The 26,484-nt window shown below is 37.8% G+C and overlaps 1 protein-coding gene across 1 annotated transcript; it reads left to right on the forward strand.

Annotated features, from left to right (window-relative positions):
* LOC133547068 (syndecan-2-like) lies at positions 1-25,338 on the forward strand. The gene is made up of 5 exons (XM_061892853.1): positions 1-287; positions 13,813-13,945; positions 23,113-23,276; positions 23,353-23,617; positions 23,695-25,338. Exons 1-5 carry the CDS (start codon positions 237-239, stop codon positions 23,856-23,858), a joined length of 777 nt encoding a protein of 258 aa, XP_061748837.1. The 5' UTR covers positions 1-236; the 3' UTR covers positions 23,859-25,338.
* The last annotated feature ends 1,146 nt before the right edge of the window (positions 25,339-26,484 follow it).

Genomic DNA, 26,484 nt, shown 5'->3' on the forward strand with positions numbered 1-26,484 from the left:
CAGACCAAACAACTTTTCCAGACTGCACGACTTAACTCCACATCACGACTCGTCCAGCTGCGCTACGCGGAGAGGCTGAGATTTATCAAGATTGTACGGAGGAAAACAACCGAATCCCGCTCGTTATATACTTTAAAGGATTTCACTTTGATTTAAGTGTGTACACATTTCTTTTTGGCTCTTTAAATTGTTTTTTTTCCTCCCTTTACGTTACCGCCGCCTCACTGAAAATTGAGATGAGGACTTTGTGGTTGTTGTTCCTGGTCGGGCTGGCCATCAGCGAAAAGGTACGTTTTCTTTTACTTCACACCTACAATTAAAGTTTGTACCTTAATTCCTAAGTTATAATGTTGGTCTTTTCTGTTTTTGTCGAAAAAAAGCAGTCACTTTCCTATTGAACAACCTTTCTAACCGGTCCGGCCCGGACTATTAACTTTATTCAAAGCAGCTACGAATAAGTGTTTGTTAAAAAAAAAAAACTAACAATGAGTGTTTGCTTGACGAATATTCATCAAAAGCGTTTTCAGTCCATGTATTAGTGCTTGGGTTGGTGTCAAGTTCACACTAGGCCAGTCTGCTCTTTACTTTTTGTAAAAAAAAAAAAAAAAAATGCTAACCTCACCCATATACTTAGAATCAGCTTTAAGTTTATACAAGTTTAGTCCACTTGGGGCCTAAGGCCACTTTTTTCCCCCTCAAGAACAATAAAAAGCTATCTGTTTTCCCCTCTGCATCTGTAGCAAAGCTGGAAAACACCTGGAAACAGGCTGAGGTTGACCTTTTTCAGCGGAGGACAAAATAAGATCTAAAAGATAGAGGCCGGCAAAAGTATTTGGAAACAATGCCACCTTTCCTGATTATTCAATCACAGGCTTTGCTTTGTTAAAAAAGCTAGCCAGCTGAAACCTAAGATGGGTTTATAAAGTAAACCATCGACACTACAGTCTGTTTAAGGCCGTAGCACCTTTATGTGAGTCTTGGAAAGGAATCTTATTTTGGTTAAGCAGTCTTTTAGATGCCTCACTTCCTGAGATCCCAGTCCTAAAATTGCTGGGTGTGTTGGCTTGTCGTATATTCAAACCGTCTTTGTTGGCAAGTGTAGCTGTAGAATGGCTGGTTAGTCAACACAGCGATGTGCCTCCAATGTGAATGACGAATGTTGAGAGAAGTCTTTCAGCTGATGTCAAGATCTGAACTAGGGTTTTTTTTTTCGTCTTCTGGATGGATGACTCATGGCGAGTCCCTCTGGGCTAGCCCAGGCAAGCTTGGAGCTGCGTGGGCTACATGTAGAACATTTGGGAGCCATCGTAGGACACCTGCTTTTATTGTTGATCTTACTTTGTAAACAAGAGATGTATTGGATTTATTTTTGGTAATACCACATAAAAATAATGGAGTATGTTTACACTGCAGGCCATGGTGGACCAAATTAGATTTTTTCAAAATCCAATTTTTTTCCAGCTACCTGTTTGGACTGCAAGTAAAACATGATTTTTACCAGACTGCAGTATAAAGGCACACAGACGCCATTGTGGACTCTATGTCACTTGCACGCGCAGTCCGATAAATTAAAAACAAAAGAAGTTCACTGGATTCCGTAAATGAACAAGGAAGTCACTAGACTACCTTGCAATATAAAAGTTGCTACACCTTAAAAAAGGGTTTTATGTGAAAATAAATTAATGCAATACGACGTACAAATGGCTATATATACATACAGTGTATATATATATATATATATATATATATATATATATATATTAGTGTAATATGTATGTATGTGTGTATATATATATATATATATATATATATATATATATATATATATATATATATATATATATATATATATATATCCATCCATTTTCTGCCGCTTATTCCCGTTCGGGGTCGCGGGGGGCGCTGGCGCCTATCTCAGCTACAATCGGGCGGAAGGCGGGGTACACCCTGGACAAGTCGCCACCTCATCGCAGGGCCAACACAGATAGACAGACAACATTCACACTCACATTCACACACTAGGGCCAATTTTAGTGTTGCCAATCAACCTATCCCCAGGTGCATGTCTTTGGAAGTGGGAGGAAGCCGGAGTACCCGGAGGGAACCCACGCATTCACGGGGAGAACATGCAAACTCCACACAGAAAGATCCCGAGCCTGGATTTGAACCCAGGACTGCAGGACCTTCGTATTGTGAGGCAGACGCACTAACCCCTCTGCCACCGTGAAGCCCATATATATATATATATATATATATATATATATGTGTATGTATATATATATATATATATATATATGTGTATGTATATATGAATCTTTGGGCACCTCACGATTCGATTACGATTCAGGAGCTCCGATTTGATTAAAAATCATTTATTGATGCATCTTTATGTTCATTGATGCAGTTTTACACTTTTTGTTTCACTAAAAGAGCGGTTATTACTTGAAACTTTAAATAACTGTACATTTGTAATAAGAAACAGTAAACTGATTCCCACATTTATTAAATTCACGCATACTTGCGTAATGGAAATGTGTGCAAAACTGGAACATAAGTGTCCTAAAAAAAGGAGCTGGTCGGATCTCTCAGTGAGGTGGCTCGTTGCAGTAAGCCAAATTTTAGAACTGCCTGCATAACTTTAATTTACAATAAATAAATCGATTATTGCTTATTGACATTTACTAATCAATTGTATAATTGTCCATGCCCAATTGCAATGCATTTGAAAATTGATTATTTCCTCTACCTCCACTGTTTAACATTTAAGGTATTGATGGGTAATATGGCCTACAATCCATATTGCGATATATATATTGCATCCTTTTGCGATAACAATATATGTCACAATATATTTTTTTCCATATAAATGAGTTGTAAGAGAGCAATTTAAAACAGGTCAAATTGAGTAATTTCCTGTTTTCGGATGTGTACACTTAGTGTAGTGTTTTGTAGTTGTGTTCTCTCGCTAGACTCTTATTAATCTACTTGCTAATTTCCTGTAGACAGCTAGTTACTCTCCACTGCAGCTCCAGCTACACTTCTGTTAAAGGTGCCATTTGTATTACTGTGGCCAGAAATGGCACTGCAATCACGGTCAAAATTCTCTAGTCTCCTCCCACTCTCCATGACCCAGGTTGCCAGCTACCCATCCGAATCCTACTCCATGAAACTTCAAAATGGCAATCGACAAGTCCTACACTGTAGGTTTCTCTTGTTTATGCTTCTTGCAAGATGTAATTCTGCCACATTTTAATAATGTCGATTAGCAGAATGTATTTGTAAAGTTGCGCAGCAATTTTTTCGTCGGGATTTGGCACAGATTGTTGGCTTTACTGTGCTAAAATGTCTTGTTTGACCGCACGGACCACCATTGAAATAATTATACATAATATGATATATATTATATATCGCATAGGCCTACTTTGATGGCAAGCCAAGGCCAACAGTAAAATTACCGCCACATTTCGTTCAGCACAACCCCATGTTGCATCCAACCTGATGCACTGCATTCTTTTCCATGTACGCACATCACCATCTTTCAGTGCAGAGTGCAATTCTATTCTATTCTGAGCCAACCCAGGTTACGCAAAAACCATGTTACACATAATTCATATAGCCTACTACCATGTCAATACACAATGTAGAAAATCACTACCTGTAATGCATGATATAGTGCCAAGCAAATACCACCCCATATGTGCCTGATGCACATACAGTACCAGAAACCGCAATTAGCCCTGCTAATGTTGGAACACATTTCCTCAGTGTAACAGCATATTGAGAACAAAATAGGCACTGACACTACCAATATCCACATGGGTTTTATTTGTTGAAAATATGTTTCCCTGTCAGTTGGACGACACATCGACATACAGGCTAACGGGCATATATTGCCCCCCAAAGCCTCCCCGATACAAATGCTCATTTTGTTCCTGGCTTTGTCATGAATAAGTTGAGAATTGTATTGACGCCTTTTAAATTTACTTAAGTCTGACATGTTTAGTACTTTACCAGTGGCAGTAGCTAGACAGAGGTGGCGGTGCGTAACTGGCAACCTGGATTTGACACACTCATGGATGTTTTAATTGGTCAAACAATGGAGGGCGGGGTATTGAAATGAAAACAATAACAATATTCAGGGCTGTAAAAATAATTTGGAAATGAGCATATCCCGACTGAACTGTTGTTATCAGTTATAAAGGTATTCGAAAAGAAGATTATAAAGTGGGGCAAAAAAGTATTTAGTCAGCCACCAATTGTGCAAGTTCTCCCACTTAAAATGATGACAGAGGTCTGTAATTTTCATCATAGGTACACTTCAACTGTGAGAGACAGAATGTGAAAAAAAATCCAGGAATTCACATTGTAGGAATTTTAAATAATTTATTTGTAAATTATGGTGGAAATCAAGTATTTGGTCAACCATTCAAAGCTCTCATTGATGGAAGGAGTTTTTGGCTCAAAATCTTACGATACATGGCCCCATTCATTCTTTCCTTAACACGGATCAATCGTCCTGTCCCCTTAACAGAAAAACAGCCCCAAAGCATGATGTTTCCACCCCCATGCTTCACAGTAGGTTTGGTGTTCTTGGGATGCAACTCAGTATTCTTCTCCCTCCAAACACGACGAGTTGAGTTTATACCAAAATGGATACATGGATGATACAGCAGAGGATTGGAAGAATGTCATGTGGTCAGATGAAACCAAAATAGAACTTTTTGGTATAAACTCAACTCGTCGTGTTTGGAGGAAGAAGAATACTGAGTTGCATCCCAAGAACACCACACCTACTGTGAAGCAAGGGGGTGGAAACATCATGCTTTGGGGCTGTTTTTCTGCTAAGAGGACAAGACTATTGATCCGTGTTAAGGAAAGAATGAATGTGGCCATGTATCGTGAGATTTTGAGCCAAAACCTCCTTTCATCAGTGAGATCTTTGAATGGTTGACCAAATACTTATTTTCCACAATAGTTCACAAATAAATTCTTTAAAATTCCAACAATGTGAATTCCTGTATTTTTTTCACATTCTGTCTCTCACAGTTGAAGTCTACCGATGATGAACATTACAGACCTCTGTCATCATTTTAAGTGGGAGAACTTGCACAATCGGTGGCTGACTAAATACTTTTTTGCCCCACTTTATATGATGACATGACAATAAATTATTACATATGGCACCTTTTAAAGTGTGCTAAGCACTTACTCCTTTGTTGTTTCACTGCTCTTTCTTGCTCGTTGTGTTGCATGTTAAGATAGTCACTGGTCTCCGGTGATAAAGTAACCTGAAATAAATGTATTTTATTTGCCACGATGGAGGCAAGGATTAGTATTATAGAAGCGGCTCCACACTGTTCAGTTCACAGTTCAGTTCAGTCGCGTGGGCAAGCTACACTAATTGCAGCAGTAATGTTCAGCAAAATTCAAGGGACAGTGAACAGTTTTTGAAAACACTCTATAATATTACAAAATGTGCTGGCTGATCGGATTCATTATGGTCGTTTACAAACAACCATGTCTTACTACTTATCCCTAACTTAGTGGCCAATGCAATACTGTAAGTAAGCTATTGGGCCTGTAAAGTAGCAGGGTTGTTCTGTGCTTTGTTTTTGGCTACCAAACACAAATTATGACACATCCTTATTTAAGTATTGCTAAATTCGTATTTTGTACCCATCTGTGAGTGCCATGCACTCATGTGGACACAAGCCAGCTGACTCTCTGGATTTTGTTCTTTGTTATTGGTGAATTTTCACACTAGTGTGATACTAAAACTGAGATGTTACCAATGCCAACCCCTCTACATTATGTTACAATAATTTATAATGACTTGTATCTTCAAAGTCTAGATTGGCGCCACCTCACAATTTTTTGTCAACACAAAGTAAATAATTTGATCAGGATCCCAGCTGACTTTACGCAACAGATGGGGTACACCCTGTGTCAGTCCCAGGTCAAATATAGATAAACAACATTTCACACTTATGGACAATTTAGAGTCTCCAATGAACCTAACATACATGGTTTTGGAAGTACTCGAAGAAGAGACAATATCATAAAGATGATGGTCATTGGTTGAACACATTTGTCATTGCGGCATGTTGTTAAGTTAGAGCAGTGACAATGATACAGATGTGTGCTAATGTTTGCTTACCCTGTTGCCAGGGTGCTGTAGTGTTGTATTTCAGTATCCCTTTTGCTGCAAAGGCATGTTTTCTTACTGCATTTAGACAAAAGACTAAGGAAGAATACCAAATATGCTACTTTGATAGACACGGATTGAATTCTGTCGGTCCTACCAGGCAACTGTTCGCCTCAAATCAAACGGTGCCATATTTCGATGCCATTGTTTTACGTTACATCACGCACGGTTGATTGCAATCGGGTGAAAACTCAGTTGGACTGCCTCAAGGTAATGTTGCAACCTTTCATGCAAACAAAGAAATAAGGCCCTCAAAAGTGCATTATTAATGCTCCACTTTTCAAATTGCGCAATCTGAATGCCAATTTACATTGTGAAGTGAAGTGAATTATATTTATATAGCGCTTTTCTCTAGTGACTCAAAGCGCTTTTATATAGTGAAACCCAATATCTAAGTTACATTTAAAGCAGTGTGGGTGGCACTGGGAGCTGGTGGGTAAAGTGTCTTGCCCAATGACACAACGGCAGTGACTAGAATGGTGGGAGCGGGTATCGAACCTGGAACCCTCAAGTTGCTGGCACGACCACTCTACCAACCGAGCTATACCGCCCCATTGGAATTGCATTATCAATTTTTCATTGTGATTTTAACACCTCCAAATCTGGTAATCAAAACTACAACTAAGACACACGTTACAATCAAACAGCTGGTGTGTAACAAGAACAATACTTTAAATTAAGCTTGGCCTGTCAAACGATGATTTCTTTTTAAATTTCATTTTGAAATTTAGATTAATCACAGGTGATTACTCACTTCCATAATTAAATTTTGCTGAAGAAAAGCCCCCAATATTTGTAAACCAATTCAGTTTTCTTGTTCGATTGTCACCCAGGAATGTCTTTAAAACATTTGTATTGAATGCATTTCATTTATTTGCACAAAACTTGATAACAGTTCTTTCAGGTTCTATTTTGGAGTGAATTTACCAGCAAGCACACCAGTAGGAGTCTCCTCACTCATTTTTGTACTGACATGTGCACTGATCTTAGCACTGATCTTATATCTGACCGTACTGTGGTTAAGGTTGAAGAGCTTTTATTATGGTCAAAATACATTGCATGATTAATATAAGTGTCTACATGTAGTGATTTGTGTGATCATTTTTTGTGATAATTCATGAGTTATTGTTGAACGTCCTAATCCAAACACTTTGTATAGGGTTCAACAAAAGAAAAGAATGGCACATTAAAAGACTACTTTTGGCAATGGCAACAGAGTGCAGCCTATTCACTACTACTGACTAATAAGAAAATGTCAATAGAAGCACACATTAAAAACCCCTTAAATGCATATTTTTTGGATACTCAATGCCTTTGAAAGTTGTTAAATTTAAATTCAGTTTTTACATTATTTAAGAAAAAAAATACAGTCAAAGTATACAGTATTGTAGTTACAAAACGCACAGTTACAAATCATGTCTTGTCAAAGCATTTTCTGGTGCTGTAAAATGTGTAAGTCAAGCCCATTTCTGATCACGTTGCAATTCAAATCTAACAGTTTAAATTGGAGAAAATAAATCTTCAAATGCTGAACTACAAATAGGTGTGGGTTTGTAGTTCTGCTATTCATGGGCATACTGTAGTGTGTCATGGTGCTGCTATATAATGCTGGTGATGACAGCCTTGTTGTTTACTTTAAGAGGTTACACAACCATGCTTCCATCCTGCTCAGTCTATATAACTGACTTGTAGCCCATGGGAGGAATATTTTACTGAATATACTATAAGGCCTATTGGTAAAAAGTAATTATTTATTGCAAGAGTAAAATTGTGCATTGAGCCAACTGCACTCGCTTTTAGGCTGCTATACGTATGTGCAGAGTTTTACTGTTGTGATCGAGCTTTTTCCAGCACACTCTTCTCGTCATAACGGCGCACCAGGCTACCAGATGGGTATATATTCTATGGTGTGTGTGTGTGTGACGCCATGTATGTTTTCCAGATGTGTGCTTCTCTTATAATAAACCCACATGCATTATAGTAACTTTCTGGCACAGGGGCAAGAAGGTGAAACGTTTTTGTTGCATTTCTATTCTGTTATACTGTCCTTGCAATAAATCTTCTATAGTAGTTTTGCAATATGTCTGAATGTGTCTTTTACTAATCTGTCTTTTATCTATTTGGTCATATATTTATGTACACTTACTGTATGATAGGAACAATTTGAAAGATGGACGGCAGTTTCATGCACTTCAGTTGATAAAATAACCCGAGGTCACAGTAAGACTAGTCTTGATCACCATAAAAGGGAATTCTGCTTTCACCACATGCTGTATTAACTGTTCCCTCTACACCAGGAGAGTCTATCCAGTAAGTAGTGTGAGCTGAACACAGTGGAGATTGCTTTTTTTTTTTAGGGAAAGCATTAGTAAATTTCAATCACTTGCAATCCTCCATCCTTTGGCAATAGAAAATTCCTCAAACATCTTTTTTCCTGGGTGGTTAAAACGCCCTGCATAAAGCTTTAGAGGTATTGTTTTGGTTGCTATTGGCGTGTTAGCTAGCATGATTACACAACTGCACAGCAGATGTACATGGAATGAAGAATCTACTATTTGTTTTTGTTTTTGAAGTTATTCTTTCATTGGCTACGAGAATGTTTGGATCTCCCTTTTTTAATGCCAGTGATGTATTTTGCAAAATAATGCTGTGTCTATCTGTGTTGGCCCTGTGATGAGGTGGCGACTTGTCCAGGGTGTACACCGCTTTCCGCCCGAATGCAGCTGAGATAGGCTCCAGCACCCCCCGTGACCCCGAAAGGGACAAGCGGTAAATAATGGATGGATGGATGCTGTGCCATAGTGTTGTTTTTTGTCACGTCAGATTTTGCAGCCAAGTAGTGCACCCACTTTTTTCAAACTTAGAAATTATTAAACAACGATCAAGTCCTCTATAAGAAGTCCTTCTGGGATTTTGCAGGCTTTTTTAATAATTTGTCGAGACTATGGCCTTGTTCGCAATGCAGGTCAATTACAATTAGTTTGCCCAGATTTTTTCATGTCAATGTGAACAGTCCAATTCAGAATTTTTCAAATCCGACCAAGGCCTCTTTCATATATGGATATAAATAAAAAATGTATCCAATTTCCGATAAGCGCCTTATTTCTTCGCCAAATTAGATGTTTGAAAAATGAATATGTGATGAAAACTGATGAAAATAATGAACTTGCGTCAATGTTCCACCATTTCTGTCTTCGACTCCCCGCGCACATGTTTTTTGAATCAGACGTCAAAAGAAATGTCCCTCAAATACGAGTGCCAAATTTATTGTCCTTTTTCTTCTAAATTTTCTGGACGCAGTAATTTGGTTTAGAAAATGTTGACTGTAATTGCACAAAATACTTGAAAATGCTACAAATGTGGTAGGACTGACTGACTGAGACCTACTAGAACTGGAGCAATGGTTAAGGCCAGTAAACCCTGCATGTCTGCATGCGAGTCAGCTTGCCTTCACATTACACATCGGATTTTTTTTGTAATGTTAACGATTACACAAAAAGATCGGATTTGACAAGAAAATCTGATTTGGACATTCTGCCCTGCAGTGTGAACGTACCCTAAGATGCCTGAATTTGTAGATTCTTTTTCAAAGAGTTGCAGCAATGTTTTTAGGCTTATTTTTCTTTTTCAATAACATTGCATCAGCCTTTGACATTACCAATTTGTCATTTGTTTTACTCTAAGAGGCAGTTAATTTGACTGATAATGTATTTGGGTTGAAACATTTGAACGATGTACATGAATTTTAACTGTGACACTTGCTGACTCCTGTGCACATAGATCATGTAAAATGCCGACAAAAAAACAAAACTAGTTTTACTAATATTTTCCACATTTTGAGTTTATTTTAAAGTTACGCACTTAATTTATTTTGATACCTTTAACAGATCTGCAAGCCACAGTCAAGGTCAGTTGTCATGTTTGTCGACACCCTGCGGGCATGACTTGCGGTTAAAAGTGACGGTCAAGTGGTGACTCAGCTTGTGTTCCTCCACAATGTTGCACATGCAAAACAATTCACCACCACTGTCCTTAGCTGTCATCTTTGGTGACAAATGTGATGACTAACATTCTCATGTCTCATGTTAAGAGTCCATACACAGCTTTATTATAACAACATATCAAAGGGTAAAATACTCTTAAGCACCGAAGTTGCTACCATGGGTTGATTACATAGATAGATAGATAGTACTTTATTGATTCCTTCAGGAGTGTTCCTTCAGGAAATTTAACGTGGACCCCGACTTAAACAAGTTGAAAAACTTATTCGGATGTTACCATTTATTGGTCAATTGTACGGAATATGTACTGTACTGTGCAATCTACTAATACAGTGGTTCTCAAATGGTGGTACGCGTACCCCTGGGGGTACTTGAAAGTATGCCAAGGGGTATGTGAGATTTTTTAAAAATATTCTAAAAATAGCAACAATTTAAAAAATCCTTTATAAATATATTTATTGACTAATAGTTCATTAAAATATGAATGTAAGTTCATAAACTGTGAAAAGAAATGCAACAATGCAATATTCATTGTTGACAGCTAGATATTTTGTGGACATGTTCCATAAATATTGATGTTAAATATTTATTTTTTGGGGAAGAAATGTTTAGAATTACAATCTCCAAAGAGGGCACTTTAAGTTAATGATTACGTCTATGTGTAGAAATCTTTATTCATAATTGAATCACTTGTTTATTTTACAACAATTTTTAGTTATTTTTATATATTTTTTTCCAAGTAGTTCAAGAAAGACCACTACAAATGAGCAATATTTTGCAGTGTTATACAATTTAATGAATCAGAAACTGATGACATAGTGCTGTATTTTACTGTATCTCTTTTTTTCAAGCAAAAATGCTTTGCTCTGATTAGGGGGTACTTGAATTTAAAAAATGGTCACCGGGGGTACATCACTGAAAAAAGGTTGAGAACCACTGTACTAATATAACTTTCAATCATTTAATCAACAAGGAACTAAATCTGTGTCAAAGGGCAGACTTACTTTCCAAGTGAAATTTGTTGTAACGGAGAGATTACATAAATTGCAAGGTTTTGAAGAACATTTTTAATAAAGAAAGTATAATACCCAAGAATCAGGAGGTAGGTAGCTTAACAACAAAATAACCAGGCAAAAACACATTACGTTTGTTGGGTAATATTAGTTCAATATTTGTATTTATTATGATTACCATATGGGGATAGGTTAATTGGCAACACTAAATTGGCCCTTGTATGTGAATGTGAGTGTGAATGTTGTCTGTCTATCCGCGATGAGGTGGTGACTTGTCCAGGGTGTACGCTGCCTTCCGCACGATTGCAGCTGGGATAGGGTCCAGCACCCCCTGGGACCCCAAAAGAGACAAACGGTAGAAAATGGATGAATGGATGCATGATTACCATATGGTTACACTAGAATTGTTCTCCATACCCAAGAATAACATAAGGTATGGTCCTGCCATCTCAAAAGTGCAGATTTTAACCATTTGAATCATTTCTATAGTTTGAAAACATCCAACCGGCCGCATTGAAGTGTTTTATTATGTTGTATTATGCCCATGAAGCCCAGTGCTTTTTTTAGATAGATAGATAGATAGATAGTACTTTATTGATTCCTTCAGGAGAGTTCCTTCAGGAAATTTATGCAGTTTTGCAAAACCCATGTTACATGACTTCAAACTGAGACAGGATTGATTGCTTCAGTTGTATTTTACCGGAAGTAGGGCTGGGCGATATATCGATATACTCTATGTATCGCGGGTTTGTCTCTGCTTGATATAGAAAATGACTATATCGTGATATTCGAGTATACGTTCTCACGCAGTTGCTTTTATCAGCAGGCGTTACACTGCAGGCTCTTCTCGGTCTTTCCTGTCTCTCCTTCTTACAGACAGCAAGCGCACCTTCTTACATATGTAACATACTGTCACGTCATACGCCCTCGCATGAGAGGTAGCAGCATGGGTAACATTAGCTGTGATGCTAGCGGAATGGTGCGGGTGGTAATACGAGAGAAAGAAGGTGCCAATCTGGCAACAAATGGATTCTTAAGTAAAACAGCACAGGGTTCATCGTCTGGCGGTGGTTTGGCTTCAAGCGGTAAATTTGTCGAACAAGTATGCGGCCAAAGCGTTACAAAAAGTAGAACCACTGCTAATTTGTAGCATCATTTCAAAAGTCGCCCGCTAGAGAATGAAGAGTGCTTGAAACTGCATGTCAACATTTCCGTTCGGTACCATACCTAACAAAATGCCTTAGCAACCATTTCCAGATCGTATGAAAAAAATAGTCAACAACAGAATTCAATAATGTCCTTAGTAACCTACCACATAGCAAAGGACATACACTATTTGATTTGTTATTATGCAGCTCATTTTTATTTGAGAGTTATAGAAATTGTGACATCATGCACAAAAGTGCACTTTATGTATTTTAAACTATTTTGGTGGCGTTCTGTACAAAAAGTGCACTCTAATTTAGTGTTGTTTTGATATGTCATCTTAGTGACATCATGCATAAAAGTGCATTCATAGCTTGTTTTAAAATGTCTCTGACAATCTTGCACTTTGTTTTTTTGAAATGACATGAATGTTTGTGCCACTGCTTAATAACTGTTTAATAAATACAGTTTTGGTCAGTTGACTTAATTGTGGTTTCCCTCTCTGCATGAAAGTTTAAAATTAGCATATATTTATGCGGTATGAAGAAGAATGTTTTAATGTAGACACATAGAATCATCATACTGCTGTGATTATATGCATCAAGTGTTCATTCAAGGCTTAGGCAACATATCCAGATATACATCGTGTATCGTGATATGGCTTAAAAATATTGAGATATTAATAAAAGGCCGTATCGCCCAGCCCTAACCGGAAGTGAGTCTTGCTTTTTGAAGAAGCTAATTTTGCCAAACTGAACTTTTATACACTGAATTTCACAACACCTAGTTATTTAAATTAATTTTTCAGCATAATTAGATGTAAAAAAAAAAAAATCACAAGATTCAAACGCACAAAATATAGTTACATAAATTTGGGGTAAAAAAAAAAGTGAGTTCCGTTTGACCAAATACGTGCTGCATCACATTTGTTGGTAACCACATCTCTCACCTGGTGTTGTAAGCTCCTGACAAAGTGTATGACAAAGTATATGTATCATTTCACAATGTGAAGACACACATTTGTTTTGTGCATTCTAATAGTTGCTACCCTCTTAATTGGACAGCTTGTCATGCAATATTTATTGCTGCGTCTTCTCATTTGTTTTCAGCACCTGCTTTATAAGGAGCTCTATTCCCTTCCTTTCTCCGTGTTAGCACCTGTGTTACTGGAAGCATAGCATGCATACCAGACATGCATACTTCACGTCTCAATGGGCCACATTCATTCCTGTGTGTGTGTTTGGGGGGTCAGCTCCGTATTACGCTGCAATCGGTTTCAGTAACCGCATTGCTTCTGAAAATAAAAATTATCGAAACTATGCACTTCTTGTGTTCAATAGAAATAGGGGTTTTATGTTTCAACTGTTTAATGACTTTATGTGAGTGTGGATGACTCTTTCCTCTTCCTACAGCCATTTGAGTAGTGACACTGATTTTCCTCCCTCAGATGCTGGTCTTTTCCCAGTCACTCTCATTCATAGGAGATGACATTTACATTGAGGATCAAACATCGGGGGACCTCCCAATAGATGATGAAGATGGGGATGACTACGGCTCAGGTTCGGGATCCGGAGATTATGGTAAGGATGATGATGATGATTTCTAGCCAGCACACAGGTGTGGCCTTTACCTAAAACAGAAAGTACATTTGTATTATTGTTATTTGGACTTGGTTACACCTCATGAATAAGTAGTGCTTTTTTGTCTTGGGGGTGATATGCACTAGGTGGGGTGTTTTAAAAGCGAGCTAATGTAAAGTTAATTTTACTTTGTATTCAAAATGAGTCATCTTGCCTCCCAGCTAAAGATGTGCCCTAGCATTTTTAGTGTGATTAGAGGACGAAATTGTGGTTTTGTCAAATCTGGGTGTACTTAAAGCCTGCTTGCGTATCCAAGCAACTATGGTGTAAACATTTTCTTACGCCACTTGATGCCAAAATGATGTTGTCTCTAACTGTTGAAATTACTGTGCAAAAATCCTGTTCTAATTATCTTTTTCATGGTGGGCCTTTTTGACATGACATATAATAATAAGTAGCAGGGGAGATCGTTAACTATATTACGGTATCAATAGAACCATCCACGCTGAAGTCATAATTGCGTCACTGTTGTTTTTCTAGATAGGTGGATGGATAAACTTTAGTAATCCTCTAAAAAAGAGGAAATTCATTCCATAGTGTAAAAACATAAAACACACAGAAGAAAGAAATTAACAAACTAAAGAAATGGTAGACTGGTCAATCTACATTCCCATCCTCACCGATGGTCATGAGCTTTGGGTTATGACCGAAAATAATTCTCTAAAAAAGAGGAAATTCATTTTCCTTAGTGTAAAAACATAAAACACACAGAAGAAAGAAATTGGTCATGACCTTTGGGTTATGACCGAAAGGACGAGATCAGGAGTACAAGCGGCCGAAATGAGTTTCTTCCGCCGGGTGGCGGGGCTCTCCCTTAGAGATAGGGTGAGAAGCTCTGTCATGCGGGAGGAGCTCAAAGTAAAGCTGCTGCTCCTCCACATCGAGAGGAGCCAGATGAGGTGGTTTGGGCATCTGGTCAGGATGCCACCCGAACCCCTTCCTAGGGAGGTGTTTCGGGTACGTCCGACCACGGGGAAGACCCAGGACACGTTGGGAAGACTGTCTCCGGGCTGGCCTGGGAACACCTCAGGATTCCCCAGGAAGGGCTGGACGAAGTGACTGGGGAGAGGAGAGTCTGGGCATCCCTGCTTACGCTGCTGCTCCCGCGACCCGACCTCGGATAAGCGGAAGAAGATAAATGGATGGAGAAATCGTTTGAAAAAAACAAGATATCTTTAAATCTCAGTACTATAGACAGAGTTGACATCGTCAGGTTACAATAAATCACATTCGTAGATGTAATAATAGATGATAAAATAAAATTGGAAATGTCATGAAAAATATATAGGCAAGAAATATGTCTTCATAAATAAATAAACATATGTACTGGACAGAAATCACTGTATTTTCTACTGCTCGCTAGTGTTACCATATCTTAAGTATTGTGTAGAAATATGGGGAATTAACTGCCAAAGTACCCTTCATTCACTAACCGTCAGAGGTGGGTAGTAACGCGCTACATTTACTCCGTTACATCTACTTGTGTAACTTTTGGGATGAATTGTACTTCTAAGAGTAGTTTTTATGCAATCAGGTCGCTACTCGCTACTTTTTTTTATCGATCTGTTAATGCACGCTTTGTTTGTTTTGATTTTGTCAGACACGCATTCAAAGTAGGAACTACGCATGCCTGCGTTTCACCAATCACACGCAGTCACTGATGACGTTGGACCAATCAAACAGAGCCAGGTGGTCACGTGACCGTCACACGTAGAACCCGACATGTTGAAAAACTTATTGGGGTGTTACCATTTAGTGGTCAACTGTACGGAATATGTACTGTACTGTGCAATCTACTAATAAAAGTTTCAATCTATCAATGAATCAATCAAAAGTGTAAACGAAAAAAGACACTTTTTATTTCAACCGTACTTCCAACCCTAAGCCAAAAACTGATCGCACAGTTCCTGTCTTCACAATAAAAGTGCCACTCCGTCGCGCCTGCGCTAACAAAATAAGAGTCTCCGAAAGCCAGAGCAAACAAGCTAGCAGGCTACGGAGTTTGCCGCCAATGTATTTCTTGTAAAGTGTATAAAAACGAATATGGAAGCTGGACAGATAAGATGCCAAAAAACAACGACTTTCATGATGTATTAGACAGGAAGGAGGAACTTTTTTTCTCCTCCATTTGAAAACCGGGACGTTATCAGCACTACTGTCAGGTAATACACCAAATTATATTTTTGTCTTCATTAAAGATAGGAATCTATATGTTAAACATGCATGTATATTCATTAAAATACCTTTAACATGTGAACAAAAACGGCAAAATAAATAAATATAAATTATATACTGTATATATAAAGGTATGTATATATATGATATGTGTGTATGTATATATGAGGTAGATCACCTCGACTTGGTCATTCATTAAGTAATTGATAAACGTTGAAAATCTTATTGGGGTGTTACCATTTAGTGGTCAATTGTACGGAATATGTACTGTACTGCAATCTACTAATACAAGTTTCAATCAATCAATCAATCAATCAATGCCTACTGAGCCTATGGTGCTGTTAAGTTATTGTGTCTCAATTTGCCTTAATTTTTTTTTTTTTTTTATGTATTATTATTTAATATATAATATTGTTTTAGTTGCTTAAGAGATATTCCTGGCTGTGAATTTGCTCATTGCTATTTTTATGATTTTGTGTATTATTTGTTGCCGTAATCATTAAACAAACAGGTTACTCATCAGTTACTCAGTACTTGAGTAGTTTTTTCCCAACATACTTTTTACTTTTACTCAAGTAAATATTTGGGTGACTACTTCTTACTTTTACTTGAGTAATAAATCTCTAAAGTAACAGTACTCTTACTTGAGTACAATTTCTGGCTACTCTACCCACCTCTGCTAACCGTGTCACAAAAGAGATCAACTAAAATACAACATAATGTTGGATATAGAGAACACTTAAAGCCTTTGTTTATTGAATCAAAATTATTGAAATTCAATGTTTTGGCACATTTGCAAACAGGTAAAATTATGTAAATCAAGATAGTCTTAATTATTCTATTTTGTGAAGCACAACTTAACCTTTTATATATGAGAACATTTTCATTTATTAATTCTTTATTTATTTACTCATGTATTTTTTATTTTTTATTTATCTGTTTGTGTTACAGAGTGAGTGTCATGACCTTCGTGACACTTTTGGACTTGTTTTTTTTTTATCATGTATGGTGTTTGTAGTCCTGTCCAGCGCTCTTATGTTTTAGTCTTCACTGACTCCCACACCTGTCACTGATTGGCAACTTAGACACACCTCTTCCTGGTTGTCAATCAGGCTCTTATAAACGTCGATGGTGCATGGCTGGATTATTGTTCTCCGTTCATAATCAATGCTGCTCTGCTGAGGGGTTTATTTTCTACAAGTTTTGTTCCCATGCATTTCCTTGCTGCACTTACTATAACTTTGTAATCACGTGCACTTTAACCTGCATATGCCTGCCGCGCTCTGCATCCTTGGGGTCACGCTGCAATCATCGCCTCTCCAACCGTTACAGAATGATCCTGTAGCGACCTCAATCTATCAGATGGTGGAGGAGCTGGTCACCCGGGAGAAGGCCCGTTTTTTAGAGCGGCCACAATTTTTAACAATCATGTTAGCTTCCCACATGTCCAGACTCCTCTGCTCCTCATTGATATCCCTCAGACCTATCCTTGTCATCATGTCATTGGATAGGGCAGATCCAATTGCCCGAAAAAGAGATGACCCGAATATAAGAGCGTTAGCGCAAACAATTTCCTATTCTGTGTACTGCGTTTGCGCAAACAATTTTCTATTTTTTGTACGATCTGTAATCTACAATCAAAAGTAGAAAATCTACAATCACAGAACGACACACAAGGGATTTTCCTGATGATATAAGAAAGTTCGGAGAAGAAATTAAGATTTTTAGAGAAGACAACACAGCTGACAGGATTTGAAGATCGTGCTAGTGTAGAATGCAACATTGTGCCAACAGTTGAATGCCAAGCAACAAAAAAACACCGATCTGGAGAACAACAATATTCTGGAGAATATCAAAGAGGAGATGTTAGCATGCGCCAACAGTTGAATGCAAAAGCAACAAAATAACATTGAAGAAGAAGAGCGAGATCAGTTTACATGACAGAATGACATACCGGTAATCATTTTAGGGGTGCCTATCCATCCTTGATCTTATGCCAGCGCAGTTGACCACAGAGGAGAACCAGATGACATGGATGCTGCTTCAACCGAGCAACAAGTGCTCACTTTTCTGCAATCAAAGGAAATTGATGTCGATATTAACGCGATTGATGTGTGCATTTCACTGAATAGAAAGAACACTACCATGCCAGTCATCATTGTAAAGCTTACCAACAGGAAATCCAAAAGGGCAAATGCTGAACAGGGAAAGAAGCCAAAGGGTAGAAGTGTATACAATAATGAGCAACTTACAAAACACAATGCTGACATCGCCAAGAAGGCATGTGACTTGATGAAGCAAGGGAAAATTCAGTGAACACTAAGTGCCAACTGCAAAACCTACATCAACCTGAATGGAGGTCCAGAGGCAAAAGAACTTGCTGTCAAAGACAGCAAGGATGTGGACAAATTGTAAAGTAGACAGCGCTTCAACAACAACAATAATGCAGTCTGATGGAAAAAAAGAAGATTAAACCTGGTTGTACGTTTGACACCCCTGATTCACATCCAGATGCAACGTTTTTTTCTCCCATATCAAGACTAATTGTTTTTATTATACAGATGAACAATATACAGCAATAGCAACATTAAATCCGACAACTAACAGTCAATTAGTAATCTCAACATCCGCTTGTATGCGAACTACAACAACGTGAAGCATTTTTTTGGACATTTCAACAGACCCTTTACAGTGATCACTATTTCAAAAACATGGATGAATGCTAACAAAGGAACATTTTTTATCTGAAAGGATATGAATTAATTTACACCAACAGAACCAAGGAGAACCAAGGAGGAGGAGCTGTGTACATGATGAAGAATAACGTAATAAAAACACGTCATTTGCTATTGATAATATTTTATAATGTTTGACCATTGACATTTGTCATGAAAAAAGCAAACATGTATTGGCCAGCTGTATATACACACTACAATACCTAAATCAAACATTGATTCATTTGACAACTGGAGTAAGGCAACTTTTACTGAAATTATTAAAGGCATTTTATTTTGTGGTGATTTCAACATTGACTTAAACCTTAATAAGTAAAAGACTGACATCGATACAATGTATAGCAATAGTTGAAAGCTTAAAATCTTAAGGCCAAGCAGAATCACGGAACACTGCCACACTTATTGATGATATTTTTATTTTGAAAAAGCGGTCTGCTCATATCCGACTGTTTTCTTAATCTATGGCGGAAACTACAAGAGGAACACTAAAGACAAAATGACACTCCGAAGACTGCACAGGAAAAGTATTAACGTTATTAGGAGTGATCTGAGAGGACAATATTGCGATAATGTATACAGTGAAAATGATGTAGATGAACACCTCAATCAAACATTAAAACAATTGACAACTGAATTAAGGCAATGTTTACTGAAATCAGTCAAAAAGTAATTTTCTTTTGTGGTGACTCCAACATTGACCTCTTAAACCCTAATGAGCAAAAGACTATCATAGATACAATGTATAGCATACGTTTATAGCAGGGGTCGGCAACTTTTACCACTCCTCAAAGAGCCATTTTGAGCCGTTTCACAAAATAAAGAAAACAATGGGAGCCACAAAACTCTTTTGAAATTTAAAATGAAATAACACTGCATAAAGAGTTTTTTTTTTCTGCTTCGTGCCATGTGTAAACCAGGGGTCTCAGACATGCGAGTTTAATATGAATGCTGCTTGACAACATTACACTTGCCAACCCTCCCATAGTTTCCGGGAGGTTCCTGATTTCTCAAGGCAGCTATTCTCGCGAATTTCTGCTGAAATTCACACAGATAACAATAATAAGGACTTGCTATGAAGGCACGGCCTTTGACGCCTTCTACAACATGCACAAACGGCTTGCCAGCCCAGTAACATGCTGTATGTGGCTTCCGGAGATACACGTACACGACTGCAAGGCATAGTTTTTCAACAGCCATACAGGTCACACTGAAGGTTGTGATATAAACAACTTTAACACTCTTACTAATATGCGCCACACTGTGAACCCACACCAAAGAAGAATGACAAACACATTTCGGGAGAACATCCTCCCTGTAACACAACATAAACAGAACAGAACAATTACCCAAAATCCAATGCATCCCTAACTCTTCCTGGCTACATTATACACCCCCGCTAGCACCAAAACCCGCCCACCCCCCTTCGTGCGTCGGTTGAGGTGGGCGGGGTTTGGTGCTAGCGGGGGTGTATAATGTAGCCAGGAAGAGTTAGGGATGCATGGGATTCTGGGTATTTGTTCTGTACTGTTTATGTTGTGTTACTTCGTTGGACATCATAAAAAGCGCAGGAAGCAATACGCAAACGTCCACAGAGCTAAACATATCTTGTGGTATACCCCAGGTATCAAATCTGGGACCAAAATTGCTCAATCTTTATATAAACGTTGGTAAAGTTGCAAAGTTAGTATTTGACAGATGACACAACTGTGTGTTGTTCAGGCGAGAACACACAGCAGCCAATACAAATATACACAGAAGAAATTATTTAATATTTAAGAGATGGTTTGACAAAAGCAGATTATCCTTAAATATCAATAAAACTGAAATAATGTTATTTGGTAAAAGTAGAATAGAAACACAAATACTAATAGATAGAGTAGACATTGAAAGGGTTAAATAAATCAAGTTAGATGATAACATGATAAAATTAACTGGAAATATTATATTAAAATGTACAACAAAGTGGCAAGAAACATTTCAGTAATAAGTAAATTAAGTAAAATATGGAGGGCAGCACCGTGGAACAGGGGTTAGTGCGTCTGCCTCACAATACGAAGGTCCTGGGTAGTTCCGGGTTCAATCCCGGGCTCGGGGTCTTTCTGTGTGGAGTTTGCATGTCCTCCCCGTGACTGCGTGGATTCCCCTCCAGGTACTCCGGCTCCATCCCACCTCTAAAAACATGCACCTGGGGATAGGTTGATTGGCAACACTAAATTGGCCGTAGTGTGTGAATGTGCATGTAAATGTTGTCTGTCTATCAGTGATGGCCCTTGATGAGGTGGCGACTTGTCCAGGGTGTACACCGCCTTCCGCCTGATTGTAGCTGAGATAGGCACCAGCGCCCCCCGCGATCCCAAAAGGAATAAGCGGTAGAAAATGGAAGTAAAATATGTTCTGGACAAAACAAATCACTCAATATTCTTCACTGCTCGCTAGTGTTACCATATCTGAGTTAATGTGTCCAAATATGGGGAAATAACTACAAAAGTACATTTAAGTCACTAACCGTGTTACAAAAAAGGTCAGAATAATACATAATGTTGGATATATAGAACACCCAAACACCCCATTTGACCTGCGAGAGTCCTGACAAGATTTATTTCTAAAAAGAAGCGCCTATAGAGACACTCCATCTTTGGATAAAATGATGTTTTCACAGAGGAGTACGTAAACCAAGGTTGCCCTAAGTTCAGCTTGGGGGTGCTACTTATGAATCGGTGCTCTCTGTTTCATTTTACTTTGTCACATTGTGGAAATACAATTAAGAAGAGGAACATTAATGACAAAAAAGGAACCTCAAAGATTGCACAGAGAAAAATATTAACACTATTAGGAGTGAACAATATTGGGACAATGTATGAAAATGATGTAGATGAAGCGTATGATAATATTTTTTTCATCAATACTGCGACCAAAATTATTAAATCTTTATATAAACAATATTTGTAAAGTTACAAAGTTAGTATTTGCAGGTGACATGACTGTTTCTTTCAGGAGATAACATACAGAAGCTAATACAAAAATACACAGATTGTTTGATAAAAGCCGATTATCCTTGAATATTAGTGAAACTAAAATAATGCTATTCGGTAACAGTTGAATAGAAATGCATATACAAGTAGATGGAGCAGATATTGAAAGGGTAAAATAAATCAAATTAGATGATAAATAATAGATGATACAATGAACTGGAAACCTCATATAAAAATATACAACATAAATGATTAAGAAATAAGTCAATAATGAGTGAAGCCAACTATGTTGTGAACAAAAAAATCACTCCATATTCTCCACTGCTTGCTAGTGTTACCATATCTAAGTTATTGTGTAGAAATATGGGGCAATAACTACAAAAGTACACTTAAAAAATATTTAATATGAAATAAAAAATATAAACAAAGCAAACTAGAACCTGCTCCCCAAGAATGTACAACAAGTATTCTCAACAAAAGAGAACTATAACCTTAGTGAAACTTCTAATTTAAAACATCTGTATGCATGTACAACACTTAAGATATGTAGCAAATCAGTATGTGGAATTAAATTATAGAATGGATTATGTAAATAAGTCAAACAAATTACCAAAATGATCCAGTTTAGGAAACTGTTCAAACACAAATTGTTCACAAAGTACAAAAAGAATCCTGAAAAACATATTGAACCTTATCAAAAAATGTAATAATCTTATTCATCTCATAATGCAAACCATAAATTACTTTACCATTTAGTTTTGAGAACTTTTTTTAATGTATATCCTCAGGTTTAGTCTAGAGACACTTCATCTTTGGATAAAACTTTGTTTTCACAGAGAAATACATAAACTAAGGTTGTCTAAAGTTCAGCTTGGGTGCTCATTGTTTCGTTTTATTTTATTTCACATTGTGGAAATAAAATTAAATCTTGAAAAAAAACAGCAAAAACGCACACCATAAGGTACACACAGAGCAAAGAAAGTTTCTCTATCAATTTTATAACTCACTGTATTTTTCATTATAGCGTTCCTCCATCTTGTACTGCCATGTGACATTTCACGTGAAAGGCACATAAGTGTTCCCACAACTTTTCTGTCATATTTTCCCAAACATTGAATGTGGAGACGAGCATTAAAACATGTCCATGACAACAAATGTAATGGTTACATATGTGTAGACTAAATGTAAAACACTGGAAAGTGACTCACGAAAATCTGTTGTACAGACAAAGAAGACAAGGAGACTATAAACATCACAGAGTACTTCAATGTGGCCGAGACCGAAGAAACGCTTCCAACAAAGTCGGCGGTGGACCCTGCTAACAATCCAACAACCAAAGTAAAGGACGCAGATACAACATCGTTCACAAAGGACACCGAAGCGAAGGAGGTAAAAATTCTTGTAATACTATTACTGCTGCTGAAAGCCTTTATTCTCGTTTATAACGGCCGCTTGTGCCTTTTAGGTGCCGGATAAGGACCAGGTTGCTGATTCGGTCACTCATTCTCCCAGTCTGAGCACCACCTCGGAGCCCGACAGCCCGAAAGAAGCGGAGGAGGACAACAGCCTGGATAGGTGGGACTCGTCCTCCAAAACCAAAGTCAAAGACAACAAAGACAACAATGGAGTTCTGACCAATGAGATCCCCGATAGTCATGGCAGCAGAGTATATTACTCTCCTGATGATGTAACATCTGAGAGCATGTGGGAGAGGACGGAGGTGCTGGCAGGTATGCACATATTAGATCAAGTAGGCTACTCTCACGGGAAAGAATCCAGAATGTAACATTTCACTTCTTTCTTGCAGCGGTGATAGCATGCGTGGTGGTTGGATTGCTCTGTGCCATCTCCTTGCTGATCCTCCTTGCCTACCGCATGAAGAAGAAGGACGAAGGCAGCTACGATCTAGGCGACAACAAACTGTCCACAGCAGCTTATCAAAAAGCGCCCAGCAAGGAGTTTTACGCCTGAACGGACCAATAGAGACTCAGAATGGAAACCAGTTTAGACTGAGCAATGGCCCGATTCCATCTTTATTTTTGCAGTCTATCTTTACACATCTCAGTCTCTTGTCGGCACAGTTGTCAGCGTTTGTGATGGACATAAGCACACAAGATGTGTGAATTAAATTTACTATATTATTGCAATCCTCAATAGCATCAGTAAGAAAGAAAAGGTCTCGATAGAGGATCACAGCCATTCTAGTCGAAGAAAAGTCTATTCCACTATGTGCCTTACAATCCCACACTGCCTACCTATGATGGACTTGCTTCTGCAGCTGATAATAATATTAATAACAAGTAATGAGAATGTTGGCTGAAACCAAAGAGTGGGACAGCTTTAGTGTGGTTAGAATGCTCTCATAAAAAGGTACCATATATGACGAGTTTTCCAAAAGTTTAGTCCTTCCTCCCTTTTTTTGTTCAAGGTCAGATTTCATGTGTTGTTACATTTCATTTATTGCTTTTTGCTTTGACTGTAAGAATGTGTTAGTTTGCAGCCATGACAAGTGAATATCTTATTCCGTATGTCCATTTTTTGGTATGCGTAATTTGGTTGCCCTGCAGGTACTTTTTTTTGTCTTATAAATCTTTTATTGTAATGGTTCAATAGCAAATGTCTTTGAGAATTGTAGCTTGTTTTTGATGAAGTTTTTTGTATCGTTTCTTTGGAGATTTTGATATCCCAATACCGTTTAAAAAAAGAAAACAATTCCTTTCTGTATATTGTCTTTGCACAGACACAGAATGTCAGCCATGTCGTGACATTATTAATATTTACAGGACTATCTTATGTGATGACTGAGTGCAGCAAAGCCAAACCACATTCCTTTGTGCCTGCCAACTGTATGCAGCTATAATAACAGGTTTGGCCGGTGTTCCGCAATCCCGAGAGTCTTGGACTTTCTGCACAAAAAGGTATTTTAGGAAAAAAAACAACTCGGCTGTAGGTTGCCCATGTTCTAATGCAGTTCTTTTTACTTATTCTGGCATGTATCTATCTTGGCATTTACTCTGATGCAAATTGTACGTCGAAATATGTTCATGTTTTGTTTTGAGGATGTATTTTGGAGCAGCTAATTTTGTTTTCAATTTCCTATGTTTTCAAAGTTAGCTTGTAGCTTGAACCGCTGAAAAAATGGGGGAAAAATTTGTTTGCTAAAACATGGAGCGTGTTTCTTTAATAAACCTTCTGTAGTAGAAGGAAATCATCTCTTTTCAGGTTTCACTGTTAAAAAAGTGTAGTTTAATTTCAAGTACAGTACCATGATTTTTTTTTTTTTAAACCAGTTTTGTTTCAGTTAAAACTTCGATTTTAATTTTTGGTTAGTAGTAGGGGATGTTTACAAATTTTCTGTCAACTTGCCAGGCCTTTTTTCAACATGATTTGTAGAAATCCGGTGAATTACCTACATTTCATGGCTAGAATAAAACAATGTAATGAACATTAACCGTTTGATTTACTCCCTCTAATTAAGACCGTAAGGATCTGCGTTGATAGAACCAAAGCTCCAGGTCTTCACTGGCATGGTGCAAAGAACCACATTTTAGCCTCAAAAAGAAAGAAAAATGTTAGTAATCAATCTCAAGGAGTGGTCAAGTCCTGCAACATTCATTGGAGAATATTTATAATGTGTGTTGATTTATAATTTAGTTTCTAGAGCAACAAGCGGTAAAAAATGGATGGATGAAATCAATAATTGTTATTTGTAACAATTATTACAAATTATAATTGTTATATTGGTGTGTGTGTATATATATGTTACAAATTATAATTGTTATATTGGTGTGTGTGTATATATATGTATATGTACTGTATGTATATGTATGCATACATGTATGTATATATATGTGTGTATATATATATATATATATGCGTATGTATGTATATATATATATATATATATATACACACACATCAGCCACCGATTGTGCAAGTTCTCCCACTTAAAATGATGACAGAGGTCTGTAATTTTCATCATAGGTACACTTCAACTGTGAGAGACAGAATGTAAAAAAAAATCCAGGAATTCACATTGTAGGAATTTTAAAGAATGTATTTGTAAATTATGCTGGAAAATAAGTATTTGGTCAACCCATCAAAGCTCTCACTGATGGAAGGAGGTTTTGGCTCAAAATCTCCCGATACATGGCCCCATTCATTTTTTCCCTAACACGGGTCAATCATCCTGTCCCCTTAGCAGAAAAACAGCTCCAAAGCCTGATGTTTCCACCCCCATGCTTCACAGTAGGTATGGTGTTCCTTGGGATGCAACTCAGTATTCTTCTTCCTCCAAACACGACGAGTTGAGTTTATACCAAAAAGTTCTATTTTGCTTTCATCTGACCACATGACATTCTCCCAATCCTCTGCTGTATCATCCATGTGCTCTCTGGCAAACTTCAGACGGGCCTGGACATGCACTGGCTTAAGCAGGGGGACACATCTGGCACTGCAGGATTTGATTCCCTGTCGGCGTAGTGTGTTACTGATGGAAACCTTTGTTACTTTGGTCCCAGCTCTCTGCAGGTCATTCACCACGTCCCCCCGTGTGGTTCTGGTATTTTTGCTCACCGTTCTCATGATCCTTTTGACC

This window comes from Nerophis ophidion, unplaced genomic scaffold (genome assembly GCF_033978795.1).
Source record: "Nerophis ophidion isolate RoL-2023_Sa unplaced genomic scaffold, RoL_Noph_v1.0 HiC_scaffold_58, whole genome shotgun sequence".
Classification (NCBI taxonomy): domain Eukaryota; kingdom Metazoa; phylum Chordata; class Actinopteri; order Syngnathiformes; family Syngnathidae; genus Nerophis; species Nerophis ophidion.

Excerpts from the sequence above, each read along its gene's own strand:
- LOC133547068 (XM_061892853.1), top strand. The coding sequence starts at position 237 with ATGAGGACTTTGTGGTTGTTGTTCCTGGTCGGGCTGGCCATCAGCGAA. Across the intron at positions 13,946-23,112 it reads TTCGGGATCCGGAGATTATG|ACAAAGAAGACAAGGAGACT; the intron begins GTAAGGATGATG and ends TCTGTTGTACAG. Across the intron at positions 23,277-23,352 it reads AGGACACCGAAGCGAAGGAG|GTGCCGGATAAGGACCAGGT; the intron begins GTAAAAATTCTT and ends TGTGCCTTTTAG.